Source organism: Platichthys flesus, chromosome 13 (assembly GCF_949316205.1).
Source record: "Platichthys flesus chromosome 13, fPlaFle2.1, whole genome shotgun sequence".
NCBI lineage: Eukaryota > Metazoa > Chordata > Actinopteri > Pleuronectiformes > Pleuronectidae > Platichthys > Platichthys flesus.
Window position 1 is genome coordinate 2,053,802 of NC_084957.1, and position 18,931 is coordinate 2,072,732.

Sequence of the window (18,931 nt, forward strand, 5' to 3'; positions counted from 1 at the left end):
ATTAATTTTGTATTAAACTGTAGTTGTAGGTTGTTAATCGTATAAATGACTAAAAGACTCCTTGTGGCTCCTCTTCACGGCTCAACCACAACGCCGCCCCTTAAATCACAGTTTTCCAAAGTGTCTCAGATGCTGTAGGTGTTCATCCAGGTTTTGAAGCAGGAACAAGTCGTCACTAGCTTGAACCAATATATTGTAGCTTGGTTATCAAAGCTAACTCTCTATTCATTCATGAATTGTGATATTAATCTGTGCAACTAATAATTTAGATGCCTAAAATGTGTCAGACACACGTAAACCTTTTTTGTACGTCGACAATTTAAAAGCCTTCATTTCATATTTAATTTTTCATCTCTGAAGGTCTATGGTTCCTTTATGTGTTGAGTTGATCTTTAAATTGTAAAGACAAATGTGTCATGGAATTACAAACACGGCACACTGAATATGTTGAGTTCAATGACCCATCATTTATTACTGTGTGGTGAACATTCTTGTGACAAGGCAGTAAGCTCCATGATAAATCATTTAGTGCAGCAATTTCTTTATTTAGTGGCATTTGCTACAGACATTGAACATTGAGTGAACTTTCAGTTGCAGGAATCCGTGATGCGCTTCATGCTCATGAACCTGGTGCCGCTCATGCCCATGTCCCTGAAGCTCCTGTACTCTCCGGGCCTCAGGTACATCATCTTGCCTCTGTAGTTGGGCTGCTCGTACATCAGCCAGTGGCCGTCCATCACGTGGCAGGACATGCAGTCGGACATGCGGTAGCGGTCCTGGATGTTGTCGCAGTCGTCCATCAGCTCGTTGCTCTGACCACCGAAGTTCTCCCTCTCGTAGATCTTCGTCCTGAACTGACCACGGTGCTGGAGAGCCGAAAGAAAGATGCACGTCAGAAAAATGTCAGAGCTGTAGAAGTACTACTTAGTGATATTGAGTGGACGGAGTAGTTACCATGGGGATCATGCGACAAGACCTGATGCACTCCCTCATTCCCATCATGCTCATGTAGTCAGAGTACTCGCCCCTCCTCATGAAGAACTGGTTTCCCATGTAGTTGGGGCGGTCGTAGACCATGAAGCAGCCGCTCTCCACCCTGCAGGAGTGGGACCTGTTCAGGTAGGTGGTCATGTCAGAGCTGTCGCTCATGCACTCATAGGTGCGACCCTGGAAGTTCTTGTCCTCGTAGAAGATGATCTGGAAAAAAGTAAGTCATTAAAGTTAGATGGTAAAAAACAGGAGATAGGTGAAATTAAAAATAAGTAGTTTTCAGCTTATTAAAAAAGCTGATCAGAAGCACCTTTCCCCTCATGTTCATGCCGGTGTTGCTCATGTCGGCTGTGGATGTGTTCACTCGACGCTACTGACTGACTACCATGGTTTAACCCTTTCCTTTTATACCTGACTGGATTGACAGAACTAGTGGCCCCCCTCAGAGAACCCCTTACTCATCAACTCATTGAAGCCTCTAGAACACAGATTTGAGTAAAAAGAGGGTGGAAGGGCTCATAATAGCTTGCGTCAGATGAACAACTTACATATCACGGCTTGTAAATACTTAATTAATACGCTAATTAATCTCTAAGTTAAAATATGTGCTCGATGTTCAAGGAGCGTGAAACTAAATTTCTGTAGTTTTTTCTTCATCATCCTAAAAACGCAGGAAGACAAGAAGTAATGAGAGAAATGTTTATTGGATAAAATGTTGCATCGACAACAAACACGAGTTAATGAAACTTTACAGTGAAGTTATTTACATATGTATATTTACTCATATATTATTTATACATTTACTCGTTTAAACAAATATTAAAATTACAAATTTTCGTGTTAACATCGGGACAACAGTTGTAATGATTTGTTGAATCTACCTTGGGGGCCTTTCTGGCTTCCTATCGGTCAATTCAGTTATGAGCGATAGAAGCAGGAAGTGAGTGCTTGTGTGGAGAAAGTGACGTTCGACTGAAGACGTCACCTGTCTTCATCCCGCTGTTTATTCAGGTTAAGAGTGATCCAACTGCCCGGCATCGAACTGTCACGTTCAACCAACTATAGCTCGTTTCGTAAGTGGCTCCCTTTTGCTTCAGTGTTTTGTCTGGTAGTTCATCTTTGCTCATTGTTTCCGAAACAGAATTTTTATTGTTTCATCTTTTTAATCATACAAATCTTCAGCTAGACCTAATGAGAGTAATGTTTATTGTCTATGCTGTATCGACACCAAACTAACATCACCTTGTTTCATGCTTCCATTGGCTCGAGAACAAAGAAGCTCAACAGGTTAAGTTATTACATTTAATCTTTTTTAGTTTATTTTACATGTGTATTTATATTTACCATGTCCTTTCTTTTAATGTTGTGTGAAACTGTAGTTGTAGCTTGTAAATCGTATAAATGACTTAAAGGCTCCTTGTGGCTCCTGTTCACGGCTCAACCACAACGCCGCCTCTGAAATCACATTTTTCTAAAGTGTCTCAGATGCTGTAGATGTTCATCCAGGTTTTGAAGCAGGAACAAGACGTCACTTGCTTGAACCAATTTATTGTAGCATGGTTGACAAAGCTAACTGTGTATTCATTCACGATTTATGATATAAATTGTACGACTAATAACTTAAATGCCTAAAATGTGTCAGACACGTAAACCTTTTTTTTTTCTTTGACAAATTAAAAGCCTACATCTCATTTAATTGTTCATCTCTGAAGGTTTATGGTTCCTTTGTGTGTTGAATTGATCTTTAAATTGTAAAGACAAATGTGTCACGAAACTAAAAACACAGCACAATGAATATGTTGAGTTCAATGACCCATCATTTATTAGTGTATGGTAGTGAACAATCTAGTGACAAGGCAGTAAGCTCCATAAGAAATCATTTAGTGCAGCATTTTCTTTATTTAGTGGCATTTGCTACAGACATTGAACATTGAGTGAACTTTTAGTTGCAGGAATCCGTGATGCGCCTCATGCTCATGAACCTGGTGCCGCTCATGCCCATGTCCCTGAAGCTCCTGTACTCTCCGGGCCTCAGGTACATCATCTTGCCTCTGTAGTTGGGCTGCTCGTACATCAGCCAGTGGCCGTCCATCACGTGGCAGGACATGCACTCGGACATGCGGTAGCGGTCCTGGATGTTGTCACAGTCGTCCATCAGCTCGTTGCTCTGACCGCCGAAGTTCTCCCTCTCGTAGATCTTCATCCTGAACTGACCACGGTGCTGGAGAGCCGAAAGAAAGATGCACTTCAGAAAAATATCAGAGCTGTAGAAGTTCTACTTAGTAATATTCAGTGGACGGCGTAGTTACCATGGGGATCATGCGACAAGACCTGATGCACTCCCTCATTCCCATCATGCTCATGTAGTCGGAGTACTCGCCCCTCCTCATGAAGAACTGGTTTCCCATGTAGTTGGGGCGGTCGTAGACCATGAAGCAGCCGCTCTCCACCCTGCAGGAGTGGGACCTGTTCAGGTAGGAGGTCATGTCGGAGCAGTCGCTCATGCACTCATAGGTGCGACCCTGGAAGTTCTTCTCCTCGTAGAAGATGATCTGGAAAAAAGTAAGTCATAAAAGTTAGATGGTAAAAAACAGGAGATAGGTGAAATTAAAAATAAGTAGTTTTCAGCTTATTAAAAAAGCTGATCAGAAGCACCTTTCCCCTCATGTTCATGCCGGTGTTGCTCATGTTGGCTGTGGATGTGTTTAACGACGCTACTGACTGACTACCATGGTTTAACCCTTTCCTTTTATACCTGACTGGATGGACAGAACTAGTGGCCCCCCTCAGAGAACCCCTTACTCATCAACTCAGTGAAGCCTCTAGAACACAGATTTGAGTAAAAAGAGGATGAAAGGGCTCATATTAGCTTCTGTCAAATGAACGACTTACACATCACGGTCGGTAAATAGCTCATTAATATGCTAATTGTTCTCTTAGTTCAAATATGTGCCTGATGTTCAAGGAGCGTGAAACTAAATGTTCGTAGTTTTTTCTTCAGCATCTTACAAACAGGAAAACAAAATGTAATGAGAGAAATTTTATTGGATCAAATGTTGCATCGACAACAAACATGTGTTAATGAAACTTTACAGTGAAGTTATTTACATATCTACGTTTACACATATATGATTTATACTTTTACTTGTTAACATTTGGAATACAGTTGTAGTGATTTGTTGAATCTGCCTCTGGGGCCTTTCTGGCTTCCTATTGGTCAGTTCAGTCACATGAGAATCAGAAGCAGGAAGTTAGTGCTTGTGTGGGACAAAGTGACGTTCATTAGCTAGTTTCGTAAATGGCTCCCTTTTGCTTCAGTGTTTTGCGTGGTAGTTCATCTTAGCTCATTGTTTCTGAAACAGAATTTTTATTGTTTCAGCTTTTAATCATACAAATCGTCATCTAGACCTAATGAGAGTAATGTTTATGACTACGATGCATCGATACCAAACTAACATCAGCTTGCTTCATGCTTCCATTGGCTCGAGAACAAAGAAGCTCAACAGGGTAAGTTATCACATTTAATCTTTTTTAGTTTATGTTTACATATGTATTTATATGTATCACGTCCTTTCTATTAATGTTGTGTGAAACTGTAGTTGTAGCCTGTTAATCGTATAAATGACTTAAAGGCTCCTTGTGGCTCCTGTTCACGGCTCAACCACAACGACGCCTCTGAAGTCACAGTTTTCCAAAGTGTCTCAGATGCTGTAGATGTTCATCCAGGTTTTGAAACCAGGAATAAGACGTCACTAGCTTGAACCAATTTATTGTAGCATCCTTGTTGACGCTAACTGTGTATTCATTCACGATTTGTGATATTAATTGTACCACTAATAATTTAGATGCCTAAAATATGTTAGACCCACTTAATGTTTTTTGTACTTTGACAAATTAAAAGCCTACATCTCATTAAATTTTCATCTCTGAAGGTTTATGGTTTCCTATGTGTGTTGAGTTGATCTTTTAATTGTAAAGACAAATGTGTCATGGAATTAAAAACACAGCACATTGAATATGTTGAGTTCAATGACCCATCATTTATTACTGTGTGGTGAACATTCTTGTGACAATGCAGTAAGCTCCATAAGAAATCATTTAGTGCAGCAATTTCTTTATTTAGTGGCATTTGCTACAGACATTGAACATTGAGTGAACTTTTAGTTGCAGGAATCCGTGATGCGCCTCATGCTCATGAACCTGGTGCCGCTCATGCCCATGTCCCTGAAGCTCCTGTACTCTCCGGGCCTCAGGTACATCATCTTGCCTCTGTAGTGGGGCTGCTCGTACATCAGCCAGTTGCCGTCCATCACCTGGGAGGACATGCAGTCGGACATGCGGTAGCGGTCCTGGATGTTGTCACAGTCGTCCATCAGCTCGTTGCTCTGACCACCGAAGTTCTCCCTCTCGTAGATCTTCATCCTGTACTGGCCACGGTGCTGGAGAGCCGAAAGAAAGTTACGCGTTAGAATAATATCAGAACTGTAGAAGTACTACTTAGTAATATTCAGTAGACGGAGTAATTACCATGGGGATCATGCGACAAGACCTGATGCACTCCCTCATTCCCATCATGCTCATGTAGTCGGAGTACTCGCCCCTCCTCATGAAGAACTGGTTTCCCATGTAGTTGGGGCGGTCGTAGACCATGAAGCAGCCGCTCTCCACCCTGCAGGAGTGGCACCTGTTCAGGTAGGAGGTCATGTCGGAGCAGTCGCTCATGCACTCATAGGTGCGACCCTGGAAGTTCTTCTCCTCGTAGAAGATGATCTGGAAAAAAATGAGTCATAAAAGTTAGATGGTAAAAAACAGGAGATAGGTGAAATTAAAATAAGTAATTTTCAGCTTATTAAAAAAGCTGATCAGAAGCACCTTTCCCCTCATGTTCATGCCGGTGTTGCTCATGTTGGCTGTGGATGTGTTCACACGACGCTACTGACTGACTACCATGGTTTAACCCTTTTCTTTTATACTTGACTGGATGGACAGAACTAGTGGCCCCCCTCAGAGAACCCCTTACTCATCAACTCATTATTGAAGCCTATAGAACACAGGTTTCAGTAAAAAGCCCTTTCACCCATAACAGAAAGCAATTTACAAATGTGTTGTTAATATGTGAATGGGCTGAGCCAGGTGACTGAAACAATATAGAGAATGACCTGTGTGGGCCTTCATTTCTTTGTTTTGGGTTATTTGAATTACAATTTAGTGTTTTTATTATGTTATAAACATACATGATTTAGAGCAAGTGAGTTATACACTTTGTATGTTATTGTCAGATGTTTTGTCGTTTTCAATTGATTTTGTTTCATGAATTGTGTATATTTGATTTGCCCAAATAGAGCTTGCACAAAGTGACTTAACAGAAACACAAATTATAGACTGTAAATAAAGATGAAAGAAGTATGTCCACTTCCTCCTCTTATGCAATACACATGCTCGACCAATCGTGACGCAGTCTCAGCTGTGAATCATGACACTTCACCACGTTTTTATCAATTAAGTGAAACGTGAACAAACAGTGTGATTAAAAATCTCCTAAAATGAAAGAAACCTACTTTGGAAACATTTTATTTACTTGTACTTTGACTTTTTAGTCATGTCCCACATGCCGCAGCCTGTCACCAGGGGGCAGATAAGATATTTTGGTTTCACTTTTGGGAGCTGATTGCCCCGGAACGGCCCCTTTCAGTCAGTAGTCTTTTATTATTTTTTTAATTAAACGTCCGGTGTGTAAGATTCAGTTGAAAGGATCTTTTGGCAGAATGTAGATAATTCTAGTGATGTTTTCACATATGTGTTTCATCTAAATTGTACAAATTGTTGTTTTCTTCACCTTAGAATGAGACCTTTAAATTTAAATACCTCATATTTACATACTTTATATTTACATCAGTGTGGATCCTCTCTACGGAGGCAGACATGTTTTTTACAGTAGCCCAGACTGGACAAACTAAAAACTTTTGAGTTTTTATGAGAACTGAATTGACCACAGGTTCTTTCATGTTTGTAAAAGGGGAGGGTGAGGTGAGGGATCTTCAGCTGCATTATGCAACTTCACCACTAGAGGTCACTGAATTCTACCCACAGAACCTTTAAGTGGTCACTTACTAACAATAAATATGACTGTTTGTGAAAAGGAAATATTTGAATAATATGTTCAATGATTTGTGACTTCGCTGAAAGCTGTAGGTTTCCCCCTTGTGTAAACTGTGGCCCCTTCATGGCCCCTGGTTTATGTTGAACCTCTTCCACTGCAGAGGTTCAACATCTGGGCTCATCCTCTCAGACAAATAGATTTTAATATTTTGTGCAGACTAATGGTGGTTCCAGAGAAAAGGAAAGTGGAGGTCATGGGCAACAACAAAAGCCTTTGGGTTCATACAATGCAGATGAAATGTCAATGAGGTGCAACTTTGAACTGACCATGCCAGTGGAGTGAAGGTCTAGAGGTCATGAAAACCATCTGACTCACGAAGATCAGGAATATTCCTGCTCCTGAAAATATGGTCACTGGTTTTTATAGATATGGCAGCTAGTGCCTGAGATAGTGGATTCAAACCCAAACCAATTTGATCTTTAAAACCATAATAATGTGTATTTTATAATGATATTGAACAATGCACATGTATATGACCACTAGACAAAATGTTTTTGCTAATTTTAGGATAAAATCTGTTGAGATGTTTACAACGTTTCCTGGGTTTTGTTCAACATTGTTTTATTGTCAATATAAACTGATTCATTTTGTACATGTAACACTGTCATATAAACAGAAAAGATAAACAGTCATTTCTCATTATTATCATCAAATCTTTACTCTTAACTAATTTTTTGGGGAAACAAGCGAAGCTTTAAGCCAATCAGATACTTTGTTAAAACCAGTGTTTGCTTTCTTATCTGTTTAGATGATGTAAACGTGATTATTAATCTGTAAATCAGTTGATATTTGTGATGGGACTTTCAAATCCAACACATCCCCAATAATTTGGGAATGAACTGGTTCTTTGTCATAATCTGTTGAGTTTTGTGACGTAAAAAGATGTTTTAACTATTGAAGGGATTTGATAATACCACTGGAGTCGTCTCCTCACATTAAAACGGCTGCTCAACAAATCAACATGAACTTATGAAACAGATAGAAATATTTAGTCCAAAAAGTCTTTATTCTTTCAGTTTATTGAGACACATTGTAAACAACAGTTTCACATGTCGGTGATACGCTTCATGCTCATGAACCTGGTGCCGCTCATGCCCATGTCCCTGAAGCTCCTGTACTCTCCGGGCCTCATGTACATCATCTTGCCTCTGTAGTGGGGCTGCTCGTACATCAGCCAGTGGCCGTCCATCACGTGGCAGGACATGCAGTCGGACATGCGGTAACGCTCCATGATGGAGTCGCAGTCGTCCATCAGCTCCTGGCTCTGACCACCAAAGTTCTCCCTCTCGTAGATCTTCATCCTGTAGGATCCTCTGTGCTGGAAGGCAAAATCACGAGTTTACTTTGCGTCAGAGAAAGGTCAGAATGATTTGATATTAGCAGTCACTGCCGCCTGTGCACAACTTCATGCTCACCATGGGGATCATGCGGCAAGACTTTATGCAGTCCCTCATTCCCATCATGCTCATGGAGTCGGCGTACTCGCCCCTCCTCATGAAGTACTGGTTTCCCATGTAGTTGGGGCGGTCGTAGACCATGAAGCAGCCGCTCTCCACCCTGCAGGAGTGGCACCTGTTCAGGTAGGAGGTCATGTCGGAGCAGTCGCTCATGCACTCATAGGAGCGACCCTGGAAGTTCTTCTCCTCGTAGAAGATGATCTGGAGAAAAAGGACAGGATGCAAAGAGAAGGAATTTAAAGCTTAATAAATAATGTCAGTTTGATGAAGATCCAATGAGAAAGTGTGTGAGGTGTGTGTCTGCTTACCTTGCCCATGGTCATGGTAGCAGTGGGAGTTAGTCAGAGAATAGAGAAGCTGCTGAACTGATGTCTGTCCTGTTTTAACCGTTACTTTTATACCTGACCAAACCCAAAGAATCTGGGGCTCCCATTGTGTGAAGCCCTGACTCAGCAACATGGTATAGAGGCCTATGGAGGGCTGAGGGGCGTGTGTCACGTTTCCATGTGACTCGAACCCCGGGAAGACTTTAGAACGGATTTTTCCACAGTGAAGTAAACACAATGACCGTTTTTACAATACAGACAAACAAACAATCGCCTTTTTTACACAATTCACAACAACAGGCTGTGTGGCTCACTCATTCATAGGTGAACAATTTAGAGGCATGAGCGTCCAAGTGCCTGACATGTCAGTAAGGTATAAAATGCACATAAAAAATGTATTGTGTAAAGTGTATTTACAGCCAATGATTTTATTAGAAAAGTGACAGGATTTTCTGGTCCATAAATACACTTATAGTGATAATCATCTTTATTCAATCAGCACTTTTCTTCTTAAGATTATCAAGTGATTGACGAGGAAGAAATAAAACCAGAAAGGCAGATATAATCAATAAATACAAATAGAGGATATAGTTGATAATTCATTAAATAAGTAGAAAGTAAATAAAATGTATTGTTTATTGAAAATAAGTGATGATGGCAAACATTTATAAAAGGAGCTAGAGTAATAGTCGTGTAGGCCCTTTTAAAATGTTCTCCATAATTAATAAATCAATTTTAGTTGAATTACCTCCACAGGAGAAGTTATGTTTTGATTTCATTTTTAAATGCTTTAATACTAATATCTGCTTATAACCATATTGTAATGTGCAGTAAACTACTTATAAAATGTCAATACAATATTTTTTATCTTGTGTTGTTATGAATTTGCTCTATCTCATACACTTTGTCTGAATATCTTCTATTCTATAAGTTATTTACATTTAATATTGTGTCAGTGGCTCAATATCGGTGTGAAGGTGCATAAATTAAACATGTTCTTCATATTCAGTTTCTTAATAAAAGGTTCAACAACAAAAGACATCACTGAAAGAGTAGAGATATAAAACAAACACAAAATGTATAATGTATACAATGATTGGTATTTTTATTTAAATCCCTCAAGCAATATAAACACAGAGTCAGTGTCCACATGACCTGAATTAACCAATCAATTATGGTTTCACTGGATCATAAAGGTCTTGAAGATTTCCAGTTTCTTCAAACACAAACACAACATGAAATTACAAAGCACAACATTAACTTCAAACTTTAGAAGTCGATACCCACTGTGATAATGATTTGTGATTTGAACGTCAGTGCTCCCGTACCTCAGAGCTCCAGAGATGTACTATTATTAGAAAACCGCAAATAACAGACACAGTCATAAAGGAGCAAACGTTTATTTGATATAATTCCGATTCATATGAACAACCTTTAATTCATGGAAGAATTTAATCTGCATTCATGGGACAATTTACACAAATATATAAATGTTCTGTATTTCCCTGTTTGTATTGTGTTTATTTATTTTTCTTGAATGTATTATTATGCTTCAAACATTTTGATAAATCCATTATGAGGGTTAAACTGGATTTCGTGAGGACAATTTCATTTGTTTCCTCTAATTTTGACGGATACATGTATTAATATCACAAGCCAATAAGTAATATCAGGAGTAAATTAAGATTCCCAGGGTTTGACTCATAATTCAATGTGAAGACACAACACTGATCCTCAGACTGGACTCATCATTTGATGACAGAACAGTTCAGAAAGTGGCAAGTCAGAAATGAACCAGCAGCTACTGGAGGGGGACTCAACCCCCCGTGTGGCACCTACACTACCAGGTGACCATGGGACATTTCTCCAAATGGATTGTAATGCTGCGGTCAAAGGTAAAGGTCGGATCAAAGTGAGATTGTGACAATATTTCCTGGAACTTGACTGGATAGTGGATTCATACGACTACAAGGTTTTTATGCCCTCGTAGGTTTATTAGGTCTTATGAGGTCACGAGAAGTCAAGGAATCACCAGAGCAATGAGAAGGTGGTGAGATTCTCAGTCTGGCCCAAAGTCGTGGGCCAACTAACTTCACCACGTCTATAAGTGACGTCTTTATCCTTCCTGATGTACCATGTATTTAAATTGTTATATTTAAGCCAACATGTTGCTCAATATACAGTTCATAGTTTTGTGTTATCAGGAGATATTGTGTCGTATTATTGAAGTTTCTATTTTCTTGTAGTTTTCCAGAAGAGACAATGTAGAAACAAAACTGAACCAAGTGATTTAGTAGAATTCTCACTGCAATCATGTGTAATTAGAAAGAACAAAAATCTATTTTTGGAAGATTATAGTTATAATAAATACCACAAAGCCAGAGTTTAGAAAGGTATATCATTTATTGAAGTTATAATTTACAACTAGCACATGTCGGTGATACGCCTCATGCTCATGAACCTGGTGCCGCTCATGCCCATGTCCCTGAAGCTCCTGTACTCTCCGGGCCTCAGGTACATCATCTTGCCTCTGTAGTGGGGCTGCTCGTACATCAGCCAGTGGCCGTCCTGCACGTTGGAGGACATGCAGTCGGACATGCGGTAACGCTCCATGATGTTCTCACAGTCGTCCATCAGCTCGTTGCTCTGACCACCGAAGTTCTCCCTCTCGTAGATCTTCATCCTGAACTGGCCACGGTGCTGGTGAAGTAACAACGAAATCATTCATTTAGATAAAACACATTATCATTCTGTGGATATCAGAAGTTTTGTTGCTGTGTGTGAAACCTACCATGGGAATCATACGGCAAGACTTGATGCCACCGCTCATTCCCATCATGCTCATGTAGTCGGCGTACTCGCCCCTCCTCATGTAGTACTGGTTTCCCATGAAGTTGGTGCGGTCATAGACCATGAAGCAGCCGCTCTCCACCCTGCAGGACTGGCACCTGTTCAGGTAGGTGGACATGTCGGAGCAGTCGCTCATGCACTCATAGGTGCGACCCTGGAAGTTTCTCTCCTCGTAGAAAATGATCTGTAGAAAAGAAAAAACAAATTAAAGGGACTCAATGACACTAACACATTGAAATATTCCTTCTATTTGATTTTATAATTCTCTTCTAGTTTCCTACCTTGCCCATGTTGACTGCGGTGGTTTGCTCAGACCTCTCAGAGAACTGTTGGTGAACTGATGTCCTGCTGGTATGAACATGTCTCATTTATACCTGGACACAGACAAAGACCCTGTGCCCCCTCTATTGTTCAAAGTCCTGACCCAGCAACCTACTATAGAAGCCTATACAGTTGTTTACCCATATACCAACAGGGGCATAACCCCTAAACAGAACTTTCTTTCAAAATAGAGATGCAGCACGTTTTTGCTGTTGAATGCATATTTTATTTAGAGCAAAGACATTTTTACAGGAAGCCGCATGATACAAATAGTGACTGAAGCAGACGTCAAGTCAAATTTCCCAATTTTACAAACTAACATTTTTCCACAGATGAAAGACTCAGTCGATAAATAACAGATGATTATCACAATGACAGTTTTTAGGCCTTGAACAGGAAATTAACGTGAAATATTCTCAATATTTGTTGAGATTTATTCGTGTAGATTATTTTATTTTTCTCAGTTTTATGTTTGAGAATTCACAAAATTTGATTAATACTGATATATGTGATATTCTTCCACTTTGGTTGGTGGTAGTTTAGTTGTGGATTCAGACATTAAATACATTTATGTTACAAATGCACTGTTCAGCCTTTACCCACAGTTCAATCCATACCATGTTGTGTGTGTGTGTGTTAATGCCACTTGTTGTGTCAACAGTTCAAGTGTGGCTGTATAAAACAATCTGTTGCATGGAGCATCTTCCCATCATTGCATTCAGAGAATTAGTTTGCAAATTATCTCATCTCAAAAATGAGATGAGATAATTTTATAGAATTCTAAATTAAAAAAAATTGACTGTTTGAAATTGAATCGTTTTTTGACACATCAACGTTTCTGATGGAAAAGCTACGACTCCTTTCACATTCTAATCCAATCAGAGGAGACTTATAGAGAAACACATGGGAGCCAGTGACTTAGGATGAAGTGAATTTATTATTAAGAAGACTTTGATGCTTCGAGGGGAAACAAAGAAACAGTTTGTATGAACAAGAAACTTCTCCTCAGAGGCTCCACACAGGAGGAGGTAATGAGGAGAGGGGAGCATGAAGGTGGGACCTCACATGAGGGCTTCTGATTGGACGGTTTGGAGAGTTGAGGGGGTACATGGGCGGAGCTAAATGACAGGACAGAGAGAGCAATTTAAACTTTGTCTGCTCACAGGTGATTGGTTCAAGGCGAGTGCGTCAGGTTGTGATTGGATGAAAAGAGTAGAGACAAGAGACAAGACAAGTATGCAAGTGAATTAGGTCACTTAGTATCTGCTGTTATGTATAATCTTTATATCTGCATTTGTGTAATAACCCCTCAGTATCGTGTGTTTGCCTCCGAGCTGCAAACACTAACAAGGGTTGTTTATCACGGCTGTTTCTTTGTTGACAAGTGTTTGATTTTTAAGACCAAGTGCTTGGCATGATGCCTCATACCACCTTAGTTGTAGTTTAAGATTTAAATGGGTGTATTATGGGATATGCAGCTGCCCAGACCTTAGCTCAGCGACAGCGAGTTCAACCAGTGCCAGTGTCAACACTCCTAACCAGTTAACTGTTAAACTTCCTCTATTTGTATTGCTGGAAGTTTGCTGCATTGTTTGGACTGGACCAATCTAGTTTCTGAACAGTTGTTCAAGACCAACAGACCAAAGGCTCCTCCGACCTGGAGAGGTTTTCCGGGTCTGGATCAAACTGAACCTGGATCTGCTGGTTTGCAGTGAAAACACTTTGTTGGATAGTTTTGAATTTTGGACCAATCACAGGAAGTAGAGACAGAATTAAACAGTAGAAGAAGAAGAGGAAGAAGAAGAAGAAGAAGAAGAAGAAAAAGAAGAGGAAGCAGCTGCAGTCTTCACCTCCCACAATCTAATGTTTGAACGACGAGATCATTTGGTGCGTTTGAACTAGTGTGGAGTACTGTAGTACTGTATTACTGTTGTACTGTTGAGTACTGTACTGTATCACTGTTGAGTACTGTAGTACTGTGGTACTGTAGTACTGCAATTGTGTTTAGTACTGTGGAGTACTGCAATACTGCAGTACTGTGGTACTATGTTACTTTGAAGTACAGCGCCTGAAGGGGCTGATAGGAGTAATACCATCATTATTTACCGAAGCAACCATTCAAACAGAAAGACTGCTAACACCCCCCCCCCACACTCCAACTGACCCCACACCGATGTCTACAAACCAATCAGAGTCAAGTATAGGTAGACTCCGCTGACGAAGACTCCACCCAAAGGACGTATGTATGTCAAACAAAGTTCTTTAGTTCCTAAATTACAATGTGAAACCAAAACTAACGATAATGTATTGGCTACTTTATTAATGAGAAACTCTGCACCAGGACAAAAATATCTGTTAACCATCTGTTATCAATTCTCCAAACAAAACAGGACTAAATACATCAGAAGTGAATTAAATTGCAAAGAAACATCAAGACTCATGAAACAATTTTTTACAAATTAAAATCTTTATTTGGTTTTATCATGACCTTCTTATATGCATCACTCACAAGTTCTCCCGAGGTGTTAAAGGAAATAACCAGTGAAACAAAGAGTGCGAATAGATTTAGAAAAAAAGAGCGTTTTACTTTATTTAGTGGAATTAAGGAAAACATTTAGTGGCAGGAATCCGTGATGCGCTTCATGCTCATGAACTTGCTGCTGCTCATGCCCATGTCCCTGAAGCTCCTGTACTCTCCGGGCCTCAGGTACATCATCTTGCCTCTGTAGTGGGGCTGCTCGTACATCAGCCAGTGGCCGTCCATCACCTGGCAGGACATGCAGTCGGACATGCGGTAGCGGTCCTGGATGTTCTCACAGTCGTCCATCAGCTCGTTGCTCTGACCACTGAAGTTCTCCCTCTCGAAGATCTTCATCCTGTAGGATCCACGGTGCTGGAAACCAGAGAACCAGAGGATCAGACAACCGTTCAAAGACAAATCAAACGACGTCCAGAGAAGTCAACCTTACCGCAGGGATCGTACGGCAGGACCTGATGCAGTCGGACATCCCCATCATGCTCATGTAGTCGGAGTACTCGCCCTTCCTCATCAGGTACTGGTTTCCCATGAAGTTGGGGCGGTCGTAGACCATGAAGCAGCCGCTCTCCACCCTGCAGGAGTGACACCTGCTCAGGTAGGAGGTGAGCTCAGGGCAGTCGCTGCTGGTCTCATAGTGACGACCCTGGAAGTTCCTGTCCTCGTAGAAGATGATCTGAAAAACAAAGGCCTCATCAGCAACAGTAACATTCTCCTTAAAAGCGACTGTCCACTATGTGGATTCTCTGAAAGCTTTATACATGTTTAGCATTATTAAAGGGTTTTGCACGGATCATTCCCAGTACCTACCTTGCCCATGGTCATGGTTCTTATGGTGGTTTTGTCAGGACTGATTAGAAGCTGCTGTGAATCCCTGTTGCTGCTACCCGATACTTTTATACCTGCTCAATGTGAAAAAAGTAGTGAGGGCTTCTATTATGCAAAAATCCCTGAGTCAGCAGAAGCCCTCAGGCCTGGGTTGTTATCTGGCACGATGCCACTCTGGTGGAAATGCATGTACTGTATACGTGCTGCATTGTTTTACAGCATAAAGAAAATAAAGAGAAGCTTCCAAACGTAGTGACGTGTGTCTCCCACAGTGAGCCGGACAATCCACTCACTGAATGAGACAGAGACTATTTCATTTAGAATGTGATTAAATATTTTTTCATATAAATAAATCAGATTGAATTTTTTGTGTGTAGACATGTTAAAACTTTACAGAATTCACCAGAAACAAATAATGAACAAAGGATTCTTATAAAAAGACGTCTTGACTTATATAGTATATATTTAAATGTATTCATTTATGCATCAATATAAGTCAAAAACATCTATGATATGATATATATAATATGATTTGTAAGACATTAAATAATTTATTGATGTATTTATGTCACATAAGAAATTATATATCAGTTTTTACATATTTAACGTATGATTACTAAATAAAAAATGTGATTTAAAAAGAGCATACCTAATAAGTCATCACTTCCTCTCATGTAATATTCTGTGATTCACAAAGCCCAATATTAAGAATGATTCATTTTACTTAACAAGAGGTTTTTGTTAACGGAGGGTTATGGTTAACCCTAACCCAGCATTTATGAACTGAAACTCATCCCAAAAAAACTATTAAATATAAAAATCCAGACGGTGAAAAAAAGGACAGGATAACCTCTTAGATGTTTATATACTCGTTTATTTGTTTCTTTGGCTTCAAGAAGGATAACCAATCAAACCAGTTTACATTTGAATTCAAAATCAAAGGAAGGTATTGACAACAACAGTAATTAAATGATAATAAAGATGTTGTAGATCGATATACTTGATTCCACTCACTCCTCCTTTTATTCTTGTTTTGAGGATAAAGTTCAGCCGGTCCTGTATTTCAGACGATATCACTGTCATCACCTGACGTTTCTTTATTAATCTGCCAAGTGAATCTAAAAACTAGAATAAACGTGTCTTGAAGGAACAGTGGGCATGAAAATAAGCACAAATTGACATTATCCTTCCTCATCTTGATTTACAGCCTAATTATTATTTTTCCCTGCAGAGACATCTCAGTTCATTTTAGACCCTTCTGCATTCTTTACATGTAAAAACTTTTACTTTAAAATCATTTCAATTTTTTTATCATTCTTTATTTGGAAACTACGAACAACAGTTTAAAGCTCTGGCTGCTCTTAATGAGTCATTTCTAACAATATGGAATAAATCAGATGAACATTTTTAACATTCTTACAGTTCCTCCATCAGATAAATGATCACATAATAATGATGATATTTAGGAGAGACGCCTCCTTCAAACCCTTAATTCTAAGGACTGATGATTAATAAAGTTTTTGGTCTCATACATGACAGTATTAAAATATTTCAACCACCTTCGATCTTACTTTATGAATCCGTCTATAAACCACATTCACTTGCTCATTATAATCATTGGTCGTCCTTTATTATCATTCATCATCATCCTTTCACAATATATGTTACAGTGTGAGTGAGAAAATAAAATCCACAGTCTGTGTTTATCAAAAGTTAATTTGAGGTGTCAGTCTCTTCAGCTGACCAACATCAGAGCCCTGCAGCCATAACTGTTCTTTAATTAAAGTAAAATAAACTTAATAGATAATGTTTAGTGTATATAACATTAATATCAGGTGCAACTGGACTTCAAAAACTTTAGGATTAAACAATGAAAAGCTAGTAATTATTTATTTAGTGTGTTTTTCACTTTGAAACTCAGATTTTAATGTTTTGATCAACTTTTACTGCAGAAATTTCAGGAAACTTCTGGAAAATCAAGCTCAGTCTCATAATTCTCCGCCTTTCAAATTCATATTTAATGTCACATGAATTGTGTGACGTATATATTTGAAAGGATAACAAAACTTTTTGAAAGAAAAACCCACAAAATGTATGATATGAAACATTTATTAATATTTATTGATCACATTTTTCAAGCTGGTTCAGTTCGGTCTAACAGGACTCCATGATGCGTCTGATGGATCCGATCCTCGTGTCCATGGGACCCGTGCCCATGTCCCTCATGCTCCGGTACTCCCCGGGCCTCAGGTACAGCATGCGGCCTCTGTAGTGCGGCTGCTCGTACATCAGCCAGTGGCCGTCCTGCACGTGAGCGGACTGGCAGTCGGACATGCGGTAACGCTCCTGGATGGAGTCGCAGTCGTCCTGCACCTCGTTCATCTGACCGCCGAAGTTCTCCCTCTCGTAGATCTTCATCCTGAAGGGACCTCTGTGCTGTAGAAAGACATGAACATTACCATAGGATAGAAAATACTGTTTCTTTATACGAGATTGTTAGTTTCATTCTTTTAAATTCAAATCACAAGTCCTGTGGAAGCTTGGTACCATGGGGATCATGCGGCAGGACCGGATGCAGTCGCTCATGGTCATCCCCATCAGGCGCTGGTTGTCGGGGTACTCGCCCCTCCGCACCAGCATCTGGTGGCCCATGAAGTTGGGGCGCTCGTAGACCATGAAGCAGCCGCTCTCCACCCGGCAGGAGTTGCAGCGGCTCAGGTAGGAGGTCAGCTCGGCACAGTCGCTGCTGGTCTCATAGGAGCGACCCTGGAAGTTCCTGTCCTCGTAGAAGATGATCTGAAAACAAAAGATTGATTTAAAATCCCTCATCTTTTGTTCAATTTCACACAATCTGTCATTTCATTTGATTTGTAATCTTCAATTACAGCTCTTACTCTGCCCATGTTGCTGCTAGGTCCTGCCCCTGATTGCTCTGGCACCTGCAGACCTGCCGCTCACTTTTATACCCGTCATGATGCCAAACCACCTGTGGAGCCATTGTGTTGATCGTCTTACTCAGCAGAGCAGCGGGCACGGCCATGATGTTTGTTGAATCGCTCTGTAAATGGTTATTATTCCAGAGTGCGGGCATCTGGTGCGGTGCCAAGTGCAGCGGCGCTCCTGTGGGGTTCAGGTGTGCGCCGCTCTGGGACTCTTTGTTTTGTGTTGTGTTGTGTTGCAGTTACAAAAACACTTTGGTCTATTCACAGATCACTTCATGGCGACATTCAATTCGATATTTATTATTTCCTATATTCATTTAATTAACACCTACAATTACTTTACTTATTATAATATTACGAACAAAACACCATTAACTTATGACATAATAACAATAATGGTCTAACTTATTGTTTCACTGTTGTATTCTGGAAATAAATACTTAACTTTTTCATTACTTTTATTTGTATTTTTACCTGGGTATATTGTTACTTGGGTAACACTTTGTGTTACTTAAAATATT

General features: G+C 40.0%; 7 protein-coding genes across 7 annotated transcripts; all 7 read right to left on the reverse strand.

Annotated features, from left to right (window-relative positions):
- Positions 1-587: 587 nt before the first annotated feature.
- LOC133967692 (gamma-crystallin M3-like) lies at positions 588-1,345 on the reverse strand. The gene is made up of 3 exons (XM_062403303.1): positions 1,301-1,345; positions 955-1,197; positions 588-866 (listed from the first exon to the last, which is right to left on the reverse strand). The coding sequence occupies exons 1-3, from the start codon at positions 1,331-1,333 to the stop codon at positions 588-590; spliced, it is 555 nt and encodes a 184-aa protein (XP_062259287.1). The 5' UTR covers positions 1,334-1,345.
- Positions 1,346-2,885: 1,540 nt separating this feature from the next.
- On the reverse strand, positions 2,886-3,693 carry LOC133967350 (gamma-crystallin M3-like). The gene is made up of 3 exons (XM_062402759.1): positions 3,646-3,693; positions 3,300-3,542; positions 2,886-3,211 (listed from the first exon to the last, which is right to left on the reverse strand). The coding sequence occupies exons 1-3, from the start codon at positions 3,676-3,678 to the stop codon at positions 2,933-2,935; spliced, it is 555 nt and encodes a 184-aa protein (XP_062258743.1). The 5' UTR covers positions 3,679-3,693; the 3' UTR covers positions 2,886-2,932.
- A 1,391-nt stretch (positions 3,694-5,084) lies between these two features.
- On the reverse strand, positions 5,085-5,942 carry LOC133967349 (gamma-crystallin M3-like). The gene is made up of 3 exons (XM_062402758.1): positions 5,863-5,942; positions 5,518-5,760; positions 5,085-5,429 (listed from the first exon to the last, which is right to left on the reverse strand). Exons 1-3 carry the CDS (start codon positions 5,893-5,895, stop codon positions 5,151-5,153), a joined length of 555 nt encoding a protein of 184 aa, XP_062258742.1. The 5' UTR covers positions 5,896-5,942; the 3' UTR covers positions 5,085-5,150.
- A 2,193-nt stretch (positions 5,943-8,135) lies between these two features.
- On the reverse strand, positions 8,136-8,977 carry LOC133967533 (gamma-crystallin M3-like). The gene is made up of 3 exons (XM_062403040.1): positions 8,916-8,977; positions 8,566-8,808; positions 8,136-8,468 (listed from the first exon to the last, which is right to left on the reverse strand). The coding sequence occupies exons 1-3, from the start codon at positions 8,928-8,930 to the stop codon at positions 8,196-8,198; spliced, it is 531 nt and encodes a 176-aa protein (XP_062259024.1). The 5' UTR covers positions 8,931-8,977; the 3' UTR covers positions 8,136-8,195.
- Positions 8,978-11,317: 2,340 nt separating this feature from the next.
- On the reverse strand, positions 11,318-12,181 carry LOC133967529 (gamma-crystallin M3-like). The gene is made up of 3 exons (XM_062403036.1): positions 12,065-12,181; positions 11,725-11,967; positions 11,318-11,633 (listed from the first exon to the last, which is right to left on the reverse strand). The coding sequence occupies exons 1-3, from the start codon at positions 12,149-12,151 to the stop codon at positions 11,358-11,360; spliced, it is 606 nt and encodes a 201-aa protein (XP_062259020.1). The 5' UTR covers positions 12,152-12,181; the 3' UTR covers positions 11,318-11,357.
- A 2,483-nt stretch (positions 12,182-14,664) lies between these two features.
- On the reverse strand, positions 14,665-15,528 carry LOC133967531 (gamma-crystallin M3-like). Its single transcript, XM_062403038.1, has 3 exons — positions 15,451-15,528; positions 15,074-15,316; positions 14,665-14,997 (listed from the first exon to the last, which is right to left on the reverse strand). The coding sequence occupies exons 1-3, from the start codon at positions 15,463-15,465 to the stop codon at positions 14,719-14,721; spliced, it is 537 nt and encodes a 178-aa protein (XP_062259022.1). The 5' UTR covers positions 15,466-15,528; the 3' UTR covers positions 14,665-14,718.
- A 2,035-nt stretch (positions 15,529-17,563) lies between these two features.
- Positions 17,564-18,407, reverse strand: LOC133967530 (gamma-crystallin M3-like). Its single transcript, XM_062403037.1, has 3 exons — positions 18,363-18,407; positions 18,016-18,264; positions 17,564-17,904 (listed from the first exon to the last, which is right to left on the reverse strand). The coding sequence occupies exons 1-3, from the start codon at positions 18,369-18,371 to the stop codon at positions 17,623-17,625; spliced, it is 540 nt and encodes a 179-aa protein (XP_062259021.1). The 5' UTR covers positions 18,372-18,407; the 3' UTR covers positions 17,564-17,622.
- Positions 18,408-18,931: the final 524 nt, after the last annotated feature.

What these genes read in the sequence shown, in the direction of transcription:
- LOC133967692 (XM_062403303.1), bottom strand. Translation starts at nt 1,333, where the DNA reads ATGAGCAACACCGGCATGAACATGAGGGGAAAG. An exon ending in GCATGAACATGAGGGGAAAG is followed by an intron (nt 1,198 to 1,300) that starts GTGCTTCTGATC and finishes ACTTTTTTCCAG; the next exon opens with ATCATCTTCTACGAGGACAA. An exon ending in CTTGTCGCATGATCCCCATG is followed by an intron (nt 867 to 954) that starts GTAACTACTCCG and finishes TCGGCTCTCCAG; the next exon opens with CACCGTGGTCAGTTCAGGAC.
- LOC133967350 (XM_062402759.1), bottom strand. Translation starts at nt 3,678, where the DNA reads ATGAGCAACACCGGCATGAACATGAGGGGAAAG. An exon ending in GCATGAACATGAGGGGAAAG is followed by an intron (nt 3,543 to 3,645) that starts GTGCTTCTGATC and finishes ACTTTTTTCCAG; the next exon opens with ATCATCTTCTACGAGGAGAA. An exon ending in CTTGTCGCATGATCCCCATG is followed by an intron (nt 3,212 to 3,299) that starts GTAACTACGCCG and finishes TCGGCTCTCCAG; the next exon opens with CACCGTGGTCAGTTCAGGAT.
- LOC133967349 (XM_062402758.1), bottom strand. Translation starts at nt 5,895, where the DNA reads ATGAGCAACACCGGCATGAACATGAGGGGAAAG. An exon ending in GCATGAACATGAGGGGAAAG is followed by an intron (nt 5,761 to 5,862) that starts GTGCTTCTGATC and finishes ATTTTTTTCCAG; the next exon opens with ATCATCTTCTACGAGGAGAA. An exon ending in CTTGTCGCATGATCCCCATG is followed by an intron (nt 5,430 to 5,517) that starts GTAATTACTCCG and finishes TCGGCTCTCCAG; the next exon opens with CACCGTGGCCAGTACAGGAT.
- LOC133967533 (XM_062403040.1), bottom strand. An exon ending in CTTGCCGCATGATCCCCATG is followed by an intron (nt 8,469 to 8,565) that starts GTGAGCATGAAG and finishes TTTGCCTTCCAG; the next exon opens with CACAGAGGATCCTACAGGAT.
- LOC133967529 (XM_062403036.1), bottom strand. Translation starts at nt 12,151, where the DNA reads ATGAGACATGTTCATACCAGCAGGACATCAGTTCACCAACAGTTCTCT. An exon ending in CCGCAGTCAACATGGGCAAG is followed by an intron (nt 11,968 to 12,064) that starts GTAGGAAACTAG and finishes TCTTTTCTACAG; the next exon opens with ATCATTTTCTACGAGGAGAG. An exon ending in CTTGCCGTATGATTCCCATG is followed by an intron (nt 11,634 to 11,724) that starts GTAGGTTTCACA and finishes TTACTTCACCAG; the next exon opens with CACCGTGGCCAGTTCAGGAT.
- LOC133967531 (XM_062403038.1), bottom strand. An exon ending in CCTGCCGTACGATCCCTGCG is followed by an intron (nt 14,998 to 15,073) that starts GTAAGGTTGACT and finishes TCTGGTTTCCAG; the next exon opens with CACCGTGGATCCTACAGGAT.
- LOC133967530 (XM_062403037.1), bottom strand. An exon ending in CCTGCCGCATGATCCCCATG is followed by an intron (nt 17,905 to 18,015) that starts GTACCAAGCTTC and finishes GTCTTTCTACAG; the next exon opens with CACAGAGGTCCCTTCAGGAT.